This window comes from Phyllobates terribilis, unplaced genomic scaffold, assembly GCF_046119375.1.
Source record: "Phyllobates terribilis strain yellow unplaced genomic scaffold, ASM4611937v1 Scaffold_2__4_contigs__length_985480577, whole genome shotgun sequence".
Lineage (NCBI taxonomy): Eukaryota > Metazoa > Chordata > Amphibia > Anura > Dendrobatidae > Phyllobates > Phyllobates terribilis.
Genome location: NW_027362762.1, coordinates 450,923,670 through 450,942,363, shown reverse-complemented (window position 1 = coordinate 450,942,363; position 18,694 = coordinate 450,923,670). Strand labels below are relative to the sequence as shown.

General features: G+C 41.3%; 1 protein-coding gene across 3 annotated transcripts in view; it reads left to right on the top strand.

Annotated features, from left to right (window-relative positions):
- VMP1 (vacuole membrane protein 1) overlaps positions 1–18,694 on the top strand; it is a 169,302-nt gene that overhangs the window by 21,346 nt on the left and 129,262 nt on the right. For all 3 annotated transcript variants that reach the window (XM_073665571.1, XM_073665563.1, XM_073665556.1), the window contains 3 exons: positions 365–466; positions 11,815–11,950; positions 17,044–17,134. In XM_073665571.1, coding sequence (XP_073521672.1) covers positions 391–466; positions 11,815–11,950; positions 17,044–17,134 — 303 coding nt within the window. In that variant the 5' untranslated portion in view covers positions 365–390. The remainder of the gene's footprint in view (positions 1–364; positions 467–11,814; positions 11,951–17,043; positions 17,135–18,694) is intronic.

The window sequence follows — 18,694 nt, the reverse complement described above, 5'->3', positions numbered from 1 at the left end:
GTTATTGCTTGGCCAGCAACCATCTCAGGTGACACTCTCTATAAAGGAGAATTACTTGTTCGGCGAAGCGCTCCTGTGGTCTCTGAGAAATCTGCCGGCTGACCTGTTGCCTGGTGGGCTTATCTTCTGGAGAACAATGCGATTGGCAGTTCAAAATCGGCCATGTACGATCAACATGTCCCTGAACCATTAGTTGGCCTACAGTGCACATTGGATGCTTGGCTGAACCCATCGATATTAGTGGGTTCGGCCGACCTTTGTCTAATTTGTGTGGGGGTCTTAAGGATCTGCAACGTGTGTGTATAAGTGGGAATGACTGTTTCTTTTGTTTTTTTTTTTTTGTTTTTTTAATTTTCCTCATAAGTTTCTCAAGTCCAGTTGACCTATGAAATGGCAGAGAATGGCACTGATTGTGAACAGCGGCGTGTTGGAATGGCTAAAGATCAACACAACGGGAGCTTTACAGGTATGCAACACCTTCATTACTGTAATTCTATAACTGCTGTGAACAATAGATATTTTTTACTATTTATATGATATGATTGTTACTACTGACTTAATGATGTATTAATCAAATGTCAATATATATATTCAAATATATATAATTATAGTTTTGTTCATAGCAATGTTTGTATTTTAGGGGAGTAAATCTATTGCGGCCTCACTTTTAACAGTAGTTCCAGATTTCTTTTGCAGTCATTTTTAGATTTGTGATATGTGGATCTAAAACTGAATCTTACCATATAAAACGTCATGTTTAAGCCAGTAGGTTTTTATAAGCTTTATTTTATTATTTTGTGTGCAACTGCAGATTTGTCTGAAGAACAGGACAAAAAGTCCATCTCTCAGATCAAGAAAGACACTGAGATATTTCCGAGATCTGAAGATATTAGATCCTGGGAGTTGAAGTTCTTTTTTTTTTAAATCCTGCCCTTTTAAGACTATATCTAAGCAAAACAATGTACCCTAATCCCTCCTAATTATATATGTAATGTAAGTGTATTAAAATACTTAAAGGTAGGTACAAACATGAGACAATCCAGCATTCAGATCCTTGCTGTAGTACAAATTCTTCTTTATTGTAACAAAATAATAAAAACCTTGATAAACATGATACAGAAATGTTAAACATTGCAAATGCGCTTCAGAACAAAGTCCTTAATCATTTTCTTTAATGAAAATTTCTTAAATAATTTTGCCTCCATATGTCACCACTGACCTGAGTGCCGTTGCTTGTAAACATTACAGCGGTGTTCACTTCTGTAAATGCCCTTATTTTTTCCTATGATTTTTCAAAGGTGCGGGTGTGTGACTCTGCAGTGCCTATGTAACTCGGGATGACAATTCTAATTGAAAAATAAAGTTTGAGCGTCTTGGAGACACATTGGAGCCGATTCCTTAAAACTGGAGTATCGCGTAATCACACTATGCCCGTCTTGTCGAAATAGAAGGTGCCGAATTCATTAGAAATTTGGTGTCTGTGCAAAAAATGCTATTCCAGTCAGGGACTGGAGTAGCATTTCTGGCATACAAAGCAACATATTTTCTATATCTATATATATATATATATATATATATATATATATACACACACACACATACAGAGAGAGAGAGATATTATATTAATAAAATATAGGGAACACTCAAATAACACGTCCTAGATCTGAATGAAATATTCTCATTGAATACTTTGTTCTGTACAAAGTTGAATGTGCTGACAACAAAATCACACAAAAATCATCAATGGAAATCAAATTCATTAACCAATGGAGGCCTGGATTTGGAGTCACCCCCAAAATTAAAGTGGAAAACACACTACAGACTGATCCAACTTTGATGTAATGTCCTTAAAACAAGTCAAAATGAGGCTCAGTATTGTGTGTGGCCTCCACGTGCCTGTATGACCTCCCTACAACGCCTGGGCATGCTCCTGATGAGGTTGCGGATGGTCTCCTGTGGGATCTCCTCCCAGACCTGGACTAAAGCATCCGCCAACTCCTGGACAGTCTGTGGTGCAACGTGACGTTGGTGAATGGAGTGAGACATGATGTCCCAGATGTGCTCAGTCGGATTCCGGTCTGGGGAACGGGCGGGCCAGTCCACAGCTTCAATGCCTTTATCTTGAAACCCCACCCACAGCCCATCAATCAGGGGGAGCGCGTCACTGGGTCACGCCCGGCTGCAGCCAGGACTTGACGTGACATCAGTGGGGTCACATGATGCCTGATGAGCGGTCAGCAATAGCGCCTCTCACAGGCAATAAAGACCACACAAGGTAATTACAAAAAGACTTGTTTCCACAATTTAAATCGATGGGGGCATTGTTAATAGTTTTTTCTAAATGTATGATTGGTGTTGGAAAACTATGTCTAGTTACTATTTAGACATCATGTACAATACATGTATTTACACACGAGTTTCTGTTCCCAATGGAGTTCCTCTTTATCTCCACTCCCTGTTTCCTAGTAAGCCAATGAGTTAGTTCATGAAGATATTTTGTGAGCTTGGGCAAAGCCTGGGAGCCAAAAGGAAACACCCAACCCGGCCAAGGACGAATAGGCTAAATTCCTTGCTGATGTTGTACTGGTTGGACTTGAGCCTATTGATTCATTGTTGCAAGGCGGCAGAATTTGCTGCTGAAACAACTTGTGCTGCACTTTAAAATAATAAAATAACTGAGTCGTGTGATATGGTCTACATTTAAAATAATTATAATAGTAAATTTAAATTAAAGTTAAAGAGGACCTGTGATGTTGAAAAATGTATCTGTTCTGCAGGCAGGATGTTGTAGAGCAGGAGGAGCTGATCAAATTGATATACATTTTGTGGGGAAAGTTTCATTAAAACTTGCATTTAATTCATTGAAGTGCATGGTGTTTATATGTAGGAGTCCAGTGGGCGGTCCTACTCCAGTGATTGACAGTCTTCCCCGTATGACTCTGCATACAGAGATGGCTGCCAATCACTGAGTTAGTCCGCCCACCGAAATCTTATGTATACAAACACCAATGAATAAAATACAAGTTCTGCTGAATCTTTTCCAACAAACCTGTATATTATTTTCTTTGGTTTGCCTTCTCTATACCCTTCTATCCACAGATCGGACTGCATGTGCAATGTAACGGGTTTCTGTTAATATTTTGCCCTGTAAGTTATAGCATTTCTACAAATGTTATCATTTTTCTTCAGGCACAGAGTAGCGTATATGCTCCCGGCTGTGTGTAATGTGAGCCTCGCTCTCTGTGTGCTCTGGCTGTAGATAACAAATATTGATTGTTTCTGCTCACATAGCTTTCATTAGTAAATCCGGGTTGGGTTTAAAGAAAGTTTGTTCAGACAATGGTAAATAGTCGTGTTAACTACACGTGGTTTTGGGTCGCACCAAGTAACCTGATCGGACCTGAAATGCTACCTACAACCTCTGCATCCCATACACTCCCTTGTAAACCGTGATGTCACTACAAAGGAATAATGTGTATAATATAGAGCAAGGATAATTTACATTATGACATTCATTCAGACATTATAAAGAAGGTGATCAAGTCAAAGGCATAATAAATGCAGACATATTTCTGTGTAAGGTAATAACTGTAATGTCACAGTACATGGGTTATAGAGTGGAGAAACAACACAGGTATCACAATCCCATCACATACAGGGATGATTCATTTGTTGATGTCATGCTACATTTATCAAAATCACTTAGATCCTTGGCATCATGGAGCCTAAGGGGTTAGCACTGTTGCTTTGCAGCGCTGAAGTCCGGGGATTCAAATCCCACCAAGGACAACATCTGCAAGGAGTTTGTATGTTCTCCCCGTGTTTGCCTGGGTTTCCTCCTGATAATCCAAAGACATACTGATATGGCTCACAGTCTGACATCACTGTCCCCATTAAGGCCCCGTCACACTTAGCAACACTACAGCGATCCCGACAACGATACAACCTGTCAGGGATCGTTGCGTCGCTATGTGGTCGCTGGTGAGATGTCAAACAGTCAGATCTTCCCAACGACGCAGCAACGATGCGGCGACCTGTAACGATCTGTATAACGATGCACGCCTATGTGTTTCTAAGTCTTTAACAAGGTCGTTGGTAAGGTGTTAAACACAGCGATGCATGCTACCCAGAGGGACCTCAACGATCAAAGAAATGTCCAGACCATTCCGACACCACCAGCGATCTCACAGCAGGGGCCTGGTCGCTGCTAAGTGTCAAACGTAGCGAGATCGCTGCTGAGGTTGCTGTTGCGTCACAAAACTTGTGACTCAGCAGCGATCTCGCTTAGTGTGACGGGGGCTTTAGGGAATATAATGTCTGTAATGTGGTGCTGAGTATGTTGATGCTATATAAGTGAGCATAATAAGATCCCTAACCTATGGTCATAACTATTTTGCAACAGTATAATGAAATCCAAAACAAGAGGTGGAACTTAAAGAGGACTGGTCAGCACGATGTAGCGATGTAAAGTAAAGACATGGCCATAATGGTGCTGTTATACTGCTTAAATTGATACAATTTGTGAAGAAATCCGCTCTGTGGTTCTTGTTTAATCACCATTTGAAGTTTTCTTCTAATGAGATTTCTGTGCACAATGGCAGGACTATGAGTAGGGTCTTCTCCAGCGCTGACCCCTCCTCCTACCTTAGGTGTTTCAATGACAGGTCACTGATTTTTCAGTGACCTGCCTCTTATTTAAAATTTTAAAGTGGCATTGGCGTGGCTGGCGCGTGCGCAGTTTGATTTCAGACTTTTTATGGGTTTCGTACTTGTGACGTTTGACTGCACGTTAGAAATATGGAGAACCAAAAGAGTGCTCCAAATTGTAAGAGAATAGATCATTACCTTGTATAAGGAAAAATTTGCAAAGGCAGGGAATGTTCCTACACTTGTAGTTGTACGCATATGTAGTTTAATGTTCAAAGTTAAAGGAACACTGGTTATACTTCCCAGATGTGGCAGAAAGAGAAAACTATCACTTGGTGCCCCCAGTTTCTGGAGGAGGCAGGTGATCAAAAATCCTTAAGTGATGGTAGCGGGCCTTGAGGTTTGCTTAGTAAGGAGAAAAGCTGAAAGTCTCCATGCCAAATTCTAATACTTACACTTCTACTGACCCTAAAGCACAAGAAAAGTTGATTACAGTATGATTAAAACCAAATAAGTAAGCCGCCGAAGTTTTGGGTCTGTTCTGTGGACAAAAATGGAACTTTATGGGTCTTCTGCCCGTCTTGAAGAGGAAGAATAAAGCATGCGCTGAACCAAACATTCTGCCTACAATGAAATATTGGGGTGACTATGTGATATTTTTGGGCCTATTTGTTTCCTCTTGCACTAGATACCTACAGCGTGTGGAGGGTAAGATGGAATCAATCAAGTATCAGAAAATCCTAGGAGAAGACGTCATGTTTTCTGTTTAAGAAGCTGAAGCTAAAACATTGGACCTTCTGAAAGGACAATAATTCCAAGTAAACTTCAAAGTCCACCAAGGCTTGGTTTCGGAAGAACTTTTGGTAGATTCTGGAGGATAGAGTAGTTACAATGGCCTAAATTACTCCTCACTGAAAACCTTTGGTGGAATTTGAAGAAGGCGTTTGCAGTACGTAAACCCAAAAATATTAGTGAACTGTAGGCCACTGTCCATGACAAATGGGTTAAGATTCTTCAAGAACGCTGTCAGAAGCTGATGTCCGGCTTTACTTCACGTTTGTAGCAGATCATTCTAGCCAAAAGAGATCTGCTAAGTACTAAAGATGCTTTCATGAAGGGGTTGAATAATTCTGAGACTGCAGTAATTATTAAAAGTGGCATTTTGTGTAGAATTTGGAGAAACCACTTGTTATATTAGTTGTATTGAGCTATTTAAATTATGCTTGTTTCATTGGTTTAGCAGAAGGTTTGTACATTTAATAAGCCTGATTTGCAATGGCAATTGAATAATTTTCAGCTGTATGCTCATGTAGTGCCATGTTTGAATATATGTAGTACCGTATATGTCTAAAAAGGTATAGACCCTTAAAGGGATAACTGCTATTTGACACGTTTTAGCTTTTTTATGGACTTGTAGACGTTCATTTACAGATTATTATGGTGTTCAAACTTTACATGCAATTTCAGTGGAGGGGAGTATTGTATCTAAAAGAGTATTCTATGCAAATCTGTAGTTTTCCTTTTTCCATCTTTGCTTCTTGTTTGGCCATTCTAGCTCCATTTGAATAGACTGTATGTTGTCATAGTTCCAATTCTGCAGCCTAGTTAGTGCTGACTACACGTTACATGTTTTTGTGATTTGCATTCTGTAAAATATGCTCTTAATAATAGGATGTAGGAAACATAAACTGTTCTGTTGTATAACCATGGATTAGCTAAATCGTTAAGAGCAAGCCAGTAAAGGGTTGTTCCGAAAATAGGTTATTCCATAAGATAGGTGATTCATTTACTGATTGCTTTGGGTACTACCACTGGGACCCCCAGCGATCTGAAGGACGGGACCCTGGAATCTGGAAACCGTGCTGTGCATAGTAAAGGTGCACATGCTCGACCTCCACTCCATTCGTTGTCCATGAAACTGTGTAACTTCTCCTATGGGAGGGGGATAATTTATTATTGTGAGAATAACCCTTTAACAACCTACAGCTCTGTACTATTTGGTACAGGGTGTAAGCAGGGGTGGATTAATAGTAGCAAGGGCCCCAGGCAGTTTAGAAGGCGCGGGCCCCCACCTCCCCATACACACACACACACACCCACACCTGATGTATCACGTGACATGTCACATGATCCCCTGTGATAGATCATGTGATAGTTCACGTGAAATTAATTTGACACAATATTATTTATAATTTTTTTTAGGCTGTGTGCCCACTATGCGTTTTTTAAGCGTTTCCGTGGCGGCAATTCCGCTGCAGAAATGCTTAAATACTCTTGGTAGAATGCCTATCATGTTCCCCAATGATAATCCGCATGTGCTGTGCACATGCTGTGGAAATTTCCGCTGCGGATTATCATTGCGGAAAAATCCGCAGCACTACCAATTATTTTGCAGAAGTGCGGCGCCATTGACTTGCATTGGAACACATGGAATCCGCATCACTGCATCTGTACATGCGGAATCCATGCGTTTCAATGTGCGGATAATACCCGGGTTTGGAGAAGAGGAGACTCTCCTCCGGACCCGGGTACCATAGAACCTGTAAAAAAAGAATAAAATAAAAATAAATATTATACTTGCCTTCTGATGGACCCCGGTGTCTTTATCCGATGCGTCCTGGCTTGCCGGCAGCTCGCGATGGTCTGAAAAGGACCTGCCGTGACGTCATTTAGTCATGTGACGGGTCACGCGACCACTGACGTCGGCAGGCCATCAGAAGGTAAGTATATATTTTATTTTTTACCATTCTTTTACGGTCACACTATATAAATCCATGCCTGTTGCATGGATTTATATAGTGTGACCAAGTTGTCAAGCACTTTCCAAGTCTAAAATCGCTTGGAAAGCGCTTGTCAACCCGCATGCGGAAATGCATGTGAAGAACGCTTCACATCAGCATGTCCCTGGCAGGAAAAACGCATGTACAATCCGCATGCGTTTTTTCTGCCAGGGAGATGTAGAAACGCTCAAAAAAAATCCGGAGCATTTCTGCATCGTGGGCACATAGCCTTACATTAATTGTATGACTCAATATTGAGCACACGTCGCCGTCTATACACAGCGGGAGGCCGCACGTCGCCGTCTATGCTCAGCGGGAGGCCGCACGCAGTCAGTCATGCACACACACAAACATATACAGACATATACATACACGCATAAACACATTTGAAACACAAAAATACATATAAACAGACATCACACAATGATATCTGCCTGCACACACACACACACACACACACTCACTCACTCACTCACTCACCATCCTCCTGCTGCTCCTCTCCGGTGGTAAGTAGCACTGCGTGACGTCACAGCTAGGAGACACGGCCGCGCACAGGGCCGTGTCTCCTAGCAGTGACGCGGCTCGGCCAGCACAGGGAAGTTACCTGCTGCAGTGCTGGCCCGGCCGAAGAAGAAGCAGCGGCCGTGCGCCGCTGCTGGGGGAGCGGTCCGGGCCCCCCCCCCCCCACCACCACTGTCTGCCGGTATGTGCCGCGGCGCCGCACATAATGAGGGCAATCTTGCCATAGACACCCTGGAGGTTCGGGGCCCTGGGCGGTAGCCCGGATTGCCCTCATTATAATCCTCCTATGGGTGTAAGTAACTCAAGATCAGACAGACAAAAGTATCTTTTCTCACTTTTAGTGAAGCATACCTCTGGTGAAAAATTAAAATGTCCTACTGTGCTTATATCCTCATGTGTAATACTTCTGTAAAGCCTTTATCTTTTTTAAGCCATTTGTGCTGCATACCTCTGCTCTCTCCTTTAAAGGGTTATTTTCTAGTTGTGTATTTGGCAGCACACAGCTTTCATGTCTTTCACTGCAGGGGAGGGTGAAAGGCTCCTCTTTAATTGACAATCTGGGTTCAATAGCTTTGTCCTACTGCTGAGCTTTTGCTGCTGTGACACAGTAATGGTCTGTCAGTGCTAATTCTTAAGTCTACACCGGTTTCACTATATTACATATAACGTTAACAGGGTGTTTGATCAAACACAAGACAGGAAAGTGAGAGCAGTGATTATGAGAGCAGCCCTGGAAAATGCCAATGCTGGGGGCTAGTGATTTTGCGTGACTGATAACAGGTAATGCCGGAGCTAAGAGGGAGGGAAGTGAGCAGCTAACTGTTGTACAGAAATTAATGGGCTGTAGGGAGGTTGCTGGTGTCTCAGGAGTTAAATTCTTAGCATTCTGGAATTTAACTACTGCGCTCACTGGGCCAGGCTCGGGTCAATTTCCTTTGCAACAAGCTGTACACGATGTAGGATAAAAGCTCTCATCATAATATTTACATCAGATAGAAAAAGCAAGTCCACTGCAAATTTGCTTATTTTCATGCTGTCTAACTAGATCAATTTCATAACATTAGAATACTACTTTAACCACTAGCAAGATAACTGTCTTCTAAATTACAGATGTAGTGTGCCTGCAGTCTTTTCAGTTTCTATAAGTCTGTTAACGCTCATTACATTTGCCACCACCCTTTTTTACCTCATTCCTGGATATTACACGTCTATGCTCTGCTAAAAGTTTCTCCAGGCTTTCGATATTCATAAACTACCTGTGATTGGCCACTAAAGTGAAGGAAGCTGGTGGGGGTACTGGATGTTAGCGCCCACCAGTCTAATATTGATGACCTATCCTAAAGATATGTCACTTCAGGTAATTTTTGGCATAAGCTGTCATGTTTATTCATAAGAACTAGCTCCATATCTTATTGTATGTTTTCCGTGAGCTCAGGGCTAGAGTGAGCATAGACTAGCTACTTCGAAGTCACCCATGCGCTGCACACAAAGAAGAGATCATACTCTTATCACTATCCTTCACATACACTCAAGCAGCAGCATGGAGGATATTATGCAGCATTACTGTGCAGCGTAGCTGTGAATCCAGTTGTTGGATGAGGTAAAACACTTACTAAAAGGCAGCTGCATGGTCTGTGTGCCTCTCTTCTTTTGTCTCTCTTCAGTTGCTTTTCCCTCTCCTCTCCATGGGCAGCATGTATACTTATTCCTCAGTGAGTTTAAAGCCCACCTGGTGTTTTTAAAACAGATTTTAGTATTATTTCAGAGGGAATGATGAGTTTGATTAGGGAAAAAAAATTGGTTATGTGCTATTAAAACAAGGCTTATAAATGCAAAAGAGCAACAAGTGCTATAAAGTGTATTTCCGCTACTTAGACACACGGCTATCTATCACTCTGTTTCTATTCCTCTCGCTGATATTAGCAGGGAGGAAGTAAAGGGCTGCTCCTACTCTGTCTTTAAACAGAAATAAATGGAGTGAATACAGCTAATAAACACTGAGAACTCAAGAGAAGACATAGGATGTGCACCTCAGTATAATAATTCACATTACCAGAAGTGGTGATACTATGCACTTCAGATTGTGAAATTATAGAGCCTTCATGTTAATAATACACAGTCCTATACCATTGCCTTGTTAATTTCTAGAATGCAGTCAGATACACAGTGGAAGGTCCAGGGAGTCCGTCTCCTGTTTGTGTGTGGCTGGTCAGGTAATGCCAATGTTACCCAGGATTTGTGCACAGTAATATTGATGATTTGGAGCCTGGAGGTCAGAGAGGAATAAGATAAAATACTGACCTATTGGCCTTACAAACAATCATGAATCCATAATCAGTTGGATAATCTGCTATGGCATTTCCATCCGTATATGAGCTTTAGACACGTCAGCTGCTGCATGTGTTTTATAAAGGCTCCAATACATATTAATTATAATCACCCAAACCTGCTGATATTGGCAGGATCCACTGACAATCTAATGTATATGGGGCCTCCTGACTCTCCAGACAGATGTCTGGAGGTGGCTCAGTGGTTAGCACTGTTGCTTTTTAACGGTGGGGTCTTGGGTTCAAACCCCTCCAAACACAACATCTGAAAGGAGTTTGTATGTTCTCCTCATGTTTGCGTGGGTTTCCTCCCACACTCCAAAGACATAGTGATAGGGAATCTAGATTGTGAGCCCCAATGGGGACAGCAATGATAATGTATGTAAAGCGCTGCGGATTATGATGACGATATATAAGCAATGCATATTAATACTGTAGATAAAGAGTCGGGTAGCTTAAATTAAAGCGCTGAACTCTTTTGTTCTCTGGGTGATAAGCTTCTGATAGTTTTCTCTGCTCATGTATTGGAATCACTTGAATGTTTGGTCAAGCAGAACGTTCCTGTGCATGGGCAATTTAGGAGAGATATCTGGTGTTCCTCCAACAGCTGTCTGTTGTGTATTTCTGGCGCTATAGCTGGAGAGCAGGATACCTGTCCTCACCCTAATCCACCACTGTTTAGCAGTATATTTTTTTGCAATACCCCTACAGGCACAAGTTCTGGCTAATGTTATGATAAAATAGGCAAATTATCAAGGTTTAGTATAGTGTGCCGGCTTACTTTTTGATTTGCTAGCGCCTTAGAATTTGTATATTACCTTTCCTCACTTCATTAATCAACGCAGACCCTTGTGATTGCTGTGTTAGACTATGTTCACACATCATGGTTTTTTTCAGCGGTTTTTTTTTTTTTTTATGCTTTTTTTTTTTTAATGCAAATTTTCAGCTGCGTTTTGCAGTACCAGCAAAGTCTATGAGATTCCAGAATTCTCTGTTCACACATCATGGTTTTTTTTTGCTGTGTATTTTGTGCCTTGCATGTTTTTTTGGAAAATAGAGCATGTCCCTTCTTTCAGTGTTTTTTCACCCATAGGAAGCAATGGGTGGTGAAAAAAACAATGAAAAAACGCACCAAGAACACATCAAAAATTTTTTCAGCGTTTTTGATGGCAAAATAGAATGGGATCTTTTTTTTCACAGAACTTTATGTACATGCCTAAAAAGAGACAGAAGGAGTGAAAAAAACACTGAAAAAACGCAGCAAACCTCCCTTGAGAGATCAGGTTTTGCTGCAGATTTGTGACGCAAAGAAAAACCATGATGTGTGAACATAGCCTTAGAGAAACCTCACTGTGTCTGACAAGGTTTGCTTTCTGATGACTAATAGCACTTCTTATATGACTGTACTTGTGGTCCATTGATGGAATGGAGAAGCTTTAGGGCACGCCTCACCAGCCCTCTGAATCACAGGCTGTGAAGAGATTGCACATTAATATTTATAGTTCAAGTGAAACATTATTCTGACTTTTATTTCACAGATTCCAGCTTCCTGAATGAGAAGAAAAGGCGAGACCGTGAAGAACGACAGAGTATTGTTCTTTGGAGGAAGCCATTCATTACCTTGCAGTATTTTTTTCTTGAAACCTTGATAAGCTTGAAGGAATGGAGCTTAAAGTAAGAATTTATCTCGCTATGGCTAATAACTCATGCTTGACAATAACCTTTGTAATCCACTGAACTTCAGTTAAAGGAGCCAGTTCCTTTTAAGTATTTAGGAATAGCTGTATGAATGCATATTCACCCTTTCCCACCCCCCAAAAAGTATGGATGATTCAACATCCAATAACATTTTGCACTTTTAATTTGCAATGATTTTTGCAGAAACGTGTCAGTTATTTGGTAATTTTTTTCCTTCCTGATTTTCCTTTTAGGCAGTGTGCACACGTTGCGTTTTTGCTGTGTTTTTTCAGTGCAGACTTGTCACAAAACCTGATTGGTTTCCTGATGCCAGCAGCGAGCATGAAATTCCTAAAGTTTCATGCACAAATTGCTTATTTGTGACTTGCAGATTTAAATCTGGAGCATGTCAATTCTTTCAGCGTTTTTGCTGTAGATTTCACCCATGCTAGTGAGTAAAAATCTGCATCAAGAACGTTTTTCCTGGCAAGAGATTTCTTCACCAAATACTTTCTGTGTGCACAAACTTTTATTCCTTTATTCTGCTTGCAGACCTGCCACACCACAACCTGGCACTAGCTATGTGACTGTCATCTCTGCCAGGGCCGGTTTTAGAAAAATTGCTCCATCAGACAAACAGTACGGTTGTATTTACATACGCTGAGTTCAGGGCGCTAAATGAGCATGATCGACAATATTGAAGTCATTCGACGCTTGTTTCCCGGCCTCTTGACAGCGCCTGAGGAACAATGATGGGGACAGAGCGATCACTAATAGATAAATCTGTCCCCATACAGCATCATGTTATCAGCAGAATATCTGCAGTTTTCACCGGCGATGTGCTGCTGAGAACAATGATCTTTGTTCCGGCATAAAGAATCCAATCACTCGATGAATAGGCAGCATTTTGCTTGTTTAGTATAATACACCCCATAGTCCTCCACATAGTATAATGCACACCCCATAGTCCTCCATATTGTATAATGCACTCCCCATAGTCCTCCATACAGTATAATGCACTCCCCATAGTCCGCCATATAATATAAAGCACTCCCCATATCCTCCCTATAGTATAATGCACCCCATAGTCCTCCATACAGTATAATGCACTCCCCATAGTCCTTCATATAGTACAATGCACTCCCCATAGTATAATGCATTCCCCATAGTCCTTGATGCAGTATAATGCAGGTCCCATATAGTATAATGCACCCCATAGTCCTCGATAATGTAATGCAGCCACACAGTCCTGCAGTATTATGGCCACCACATACTCACTGATATAAAAAGAAATACAATACTCACCTCTCCTTGTTCCCCTGCGGATCCTGTCTCTGCAGCGTGTCTCAGCAGCTCCACTGCTGGCACAGCAATGCGTGCAATGAAGTGACATCATCGCGCGCCTGCTGCGTCAGAGGGGGAATGATGGGAGAGGGAGCGTCATTTGACGCTCTCGCTGCCATCATTGCCTTCAACTGTATCGGCATCTATGATGCAGTTGAATGCGGGGGGCCCAGCCTGACTCATGAGCCCCATAGCGGCCACGTGGTGTGCTGCTATTAGTGGTAGACCACTGGCTGGAGAGTGAGGGCCCTAGGTAAATGCATAGTCTGCCTGCCCCCAATGCTGGTCCTGATCTCTGCTCCCTCAGGGCTTTGCTCTGTAAATAGGCAACGAACATTCTGAATTTAGCTTTAGATATAAACATGTAACTCCTATTTAGTACAAGATGGGTAGCTGAAATATCTAAAAATAAAAAAAAAAGGCTTAAAGGGGTTGTCCGGTCTTCTGGTGAAAGTTTGCAGTCAGACTTTTGAATCCTTACAGCACACACACCGCACATTGTCAGGATTTTACTGTATTGCCAGTTTGCGCAGACTATCACGTGATGATTTGAATAGATACGGTCACGTGCAGACTAGACGTGCTCAACCTTGCTTAATACAAGTGAATTGAGTAAGGCCGAGCACGTCTATTCAGAATGTGGCTGGAAGTATGCAAATTGCATACTTGCAGTCATGTTACCACCCGCAAGCAAAACTGGAGAATCCTGACAGTGTGCAGTGTGTAAGTAAGGAATCAGAAGTCTGCAGTCATGTAGACTGACTGACTGCTAGGGATGAGTGGACCTGTGGAAGTTTCGGTTCTTCGGTTTCGACCGAACTTTAGTCCAAAGTTTTTCTCTCTGCCTCTCTCTCTCTCTGTAAAACAGACGTCCAGGAGAAGTCCATGTTCGGATTTCGGCATCGGACTAGGTGTCCGATATGAACCCCAAACCTTACAGTTCGGGTTCACTCATCTCTAGTGACTTCAGACTTGAACGCAGCACAAACCCTCAACCTGTTATTTTAGATATTGACAGTGGAATGTTTTAACTTGTTCTGTTGAACGCTTTCTGGTCTTTATTTGCTCCCTTCTGCTTTCATTAGAAACAGTTTTTTTATAAAATTCTTCAGAATTGATGATTGTCGTTTCAAAAATATTTGTATTCTAATGGGATAGTTCATTTTTAAATTTACCTTACATGTTCAACTCTCCTGCACTTCAATAAAACGAAGGCAGGCAGAACCTATGGATTGGTAAACTAGTGCAGGACACCATTGCAACTAGAAGATTGGACCTGATGACCGGGTTTAGCTCCCTGCCCTTTAGGCATTCAGCAACTAAATGCTTTCACCCAACTATAGGTTGGTCTATGCAGCAACCTACAAGAGTTGAGCATGATTTCCTTTTGTTTTTGTGAAGACAATACTTTAGTGTTCAATATTTTCATACAGTTTTTCTCTGCATTAGTCAGCAGTAATTTAATAGTTCAGGGATGATACCTTTTATGCTTGGGTGATGGGCAGGGTTGCCAACTTGATATTTTTTTTTTCTTTTCTGGACAATTTGTGCAAAATCCCGGACAACCACCTTTTTTAACGGACGCCTTGGAAAATCATAATTTACCATTCAGATTTTAAGTTATAAAAGACTGTAGCCCATCATTCTTTATAAACTCAATTTTATTAAAGAATAGATTTGTAAGACACAAGACAAAATCTCAACAAATTACATTTTAGTGGAACAACTAGCAAATGACAACAGCCTACAATTCTGATAAGACCACCTTAGCAGCATTCACTGTAAACTGTGAAATGATTATTACAATCATAATAATCTGTACAAACTCCTCCAGTTTCATACAAATCGTGTATGTCTGTATGTATAATATATCTACATTTTCTGGACAGTTGGCAAGCCTGGTGATGTGTAGATAGACTTGGTGTAAGTGCTCTGTAATTCAATACGATGTTGCATTTTAAGCTGCACACACTTATAAAAATAAGACTCAATGTTTCAGGTTTGTTTGCTTTTTAAAGGTCAATTGGTTAATGTGAAATTTGTAAGTGATTTCCTGAATTATTTTCCAACCTTCAGTGTCTTGTTACCCAATACTAGGTAGTGTTTATTAGTTAGATTAAGTTAGTCAATCAGTTCTATTATAGTCCAGCAAATTGGGCAAATATTTAATGTAATATTTTTATCATTGCCTTTTAATATAAAAACAGCTGTTGAATGTTAATATGTGACCCATGTAACCCTATTGTTAGGGTTTGTTCACACTGAATATTTTGAGGAGTTTATCGAGAAGAAACTGAGCAGAAACTCTCCAAATTTTCCTCAAAAACTTGGACAATCTACTCCACACACTAGCAAAAATACTCAGTTTGCCCTTCCTTACCCATAAGCTGCATTTAAAGGGAACCTGTCTGCTCTACTTAGCAATGTAAAGTAAAGACATGGTTGTAATGGTGCTCTTCTACTGATTAAATGTATATATTTGGTGAAACAATCCGCTCTGTGGTTCTTGTTTAATCAGCATTTGAAGTTTTCTTTTAATGAGATTTCTGTGCACAAGGCCTGTGGGTAGGGTCTTCTCCTGCTTCTGCCTCTTTGCCTGCCTCCAGTGTTTCAATGACAGGTAACTGATTTTTCAGTCACCTGCCTCCTGTTAGAAATTTCGTGCCTCTGCAGTCATTGGTGTGGGGTGGCGCATGCGCAGTTTGATTTCACGGATGGTCTTCATGCTTCGGGGCCATTTTATTGAAGAACAGAAGACCATCCATGAAATGAAACTCTGAACCCGCCACCCACACCAATGACGGCGGCAGCATGAAATTTCAAACAAAAGGCAGGTGACTGAAAAATCAATGACCTGTCATTGAAACACTGCAGGCAGGTGGAGCGGCCGGAGCAGAAGACCCTACTCACAGCCCTTGTGCACAGGAATCGAATTAGAAGATAACTTCAAATGGTGATTAAACAAGATCCACAGAGCAGATTTTTTTCACCAAATGTATCAATTTATTCAGTATAAAGGCAAAATTACGCCATGTCTTTACTTTACATTGCTAAATTGAGCAGCCAGGTTCCAGACCTGGCGATGACTGTGACAGACGATATAATCAAAAGTCCTATAGATGGTTTAAGAAGTGATTTCTAGCTTGTGGAGGGAGAAGTGAGGCATCCTAAGGATCCGCTGTAGGGTTTAAAATCAGACTTTCAGTGGTATGGTAGACACTGACGGGGATAGGGGTCTAGAGGAAGGTACAGTTCTAGGTGCAGCCCTTTTCTTTCACCTCCATGTACACATGCACAGTACTACTGCTAGTGTTTTCATATTTCTAAGCCATCTTTACTTTTTAGAGTCATTGGCCACAAACGTTTCCACTTCCGTTTGTCACACAGTTTACGGTCGATTAGAATACCACTGAAGAGACTGGGCTGATTTTGGTCCAGTGGATGAATACTATGCAACGTCCATGTCTCTTTTCCCCACAGTTCCAGGTCAATTGGATTGTGGAGAAGGAAGGGGGAGCCATATACAGATAGACCCATGGCCTGTCAAGGGGGTGTGTGAATTGTTAGGGAAAGACAGATCATTTTTTAATGTACTTGCCTAAGGTGGTGGGAATCTCGTTGCTGATTTCTGGCAAATAAACTTAAATTATTTAATAATACTTCCTGGTACTTTTGTATTTAATTTCTTTGTTTTTGATGTATAAAAAGAAAGAAATAATTTTACATGACTTAAATCTGTCCTATAGATTATGGCACCGTCGTGGGATGGTGGGCTCACTATTGCTCCTCCTTTCATCTCTTACAGTAGCGTATTATATTGAAGGAGCACATCAACAGGTATGTTCTCCATATGTCACTCAAGTCCTGTGCCTCTGGTTATAATATTTATTTATGATTCCACTTATTTTATGTGATTGTTTCAGTCTTCATATTAAATGTTTCTTTTATATATAATATGTTAACAAGAGACTTCATTAGTTGTTAACGTTGTGTAGGATTGCACATGTTGTGCCGTCTGCTATGTTCACATGTAACACAAAGTGCCCCAAATGCATGAAAAAAATGGTGGAGGTCGCATCAGTAATTAATATATATATATATATCACAGACTTTTCTGTATTTTCATGACTATGAAAATTGTACATTCACACTGAAGGCATCAAAACTATGAATTAACACATGTGGAATTATATACTTAACAAAAAAGTGTGAAACAACTGAAAATATGTCTTATATTCTAGGTTCTTCAAAGTAGCCACCTTTTGCTTTGACTGCTTTGCACACTCTTGGCATTTTCTTGATGAGCTTCAAGAGGTAGTCACCGGAAATGGTCTTCCAACAATCTTGAAGGAGTTCCCAGAGATGCTTAGCTCTTGTTAGCCCTTTTGCCTTCACTCTGCGGTCCAGCTCACCCCAAACCATCTCGATTGGGTTCAGGTCTGGTGACTGTGGAGGCCAGGTCATCTAGCGTAGCACCCCATCACTCTCGTTCTTGGTCAAATAGCCCTTACACAGCCTGGAGATGTGTTTGGGGTCATTGTCCTGTTGAAAAATAATTGATTGTCCAACTAAACGCAAACCGGATGGAATTGCATGCCGCTGCAAGATGCTGTGGTAGCCATGCTGGTTCAGTATTCCTTCAATTTTGAATAAATCCCCAACAGTGTCACCAGCAAAGCACCCCCACACCATCACACCTCCTCCTCCATGCTTCACGGTGGGAACCAGGCATGTAGAGCCCATCCGTTCACCTTTTCTGCGTCGCACAAAGACACGGTGGTTGGATCCAAAGATCTCAAATTTGGACTCATCAGACCAAAGCACAGATTTCCACTAGTCTAATGTCCATTCCTTGTGTTCTTTAGCCCAAACAAGTCTCTTCTGCTTGTTGCCTGTCCTTAGCAGTGGTTTCCTAGCAGCTATTTTACCATGAAGGCCTGCTGCACAAAGTCTCCTCTTAACAGTTGTTGAAGAGATGTGTCTGCTGCTATAACTCTGTGTGGCATTGACCTGGTCTCTAATCTGAGCTGCTGTTAACCTGCAATTTCTGAGGCTGGTGACTTGGATAAACTTATCCTCAGAAGCAGAGGTGACTCTTGGTCTTCTTTTCCTGGGGCGGTCCTCATGTGAGCCAGTTTCTTTGGAGCGCTTGAAGGTTTTTGCAACTGCACTTGGGGACACTTTCAAAGTTTGCCCAATTTTTCGGACTAACTGACCTTCATTTCTTAAAGTAATGATGGCCACTCGTTTTTCTTTACTTAGCTGCTTTTTTCTTGCCATAATACAAATTCTAACAGTCTATTCAGTAGGACTATCAGCTGTGTATCCACCTGACTTCTGCACAACACAAGTGATGGTCCCAACCCCATTTATAAGGCAAGAAATCCCACTTATTAA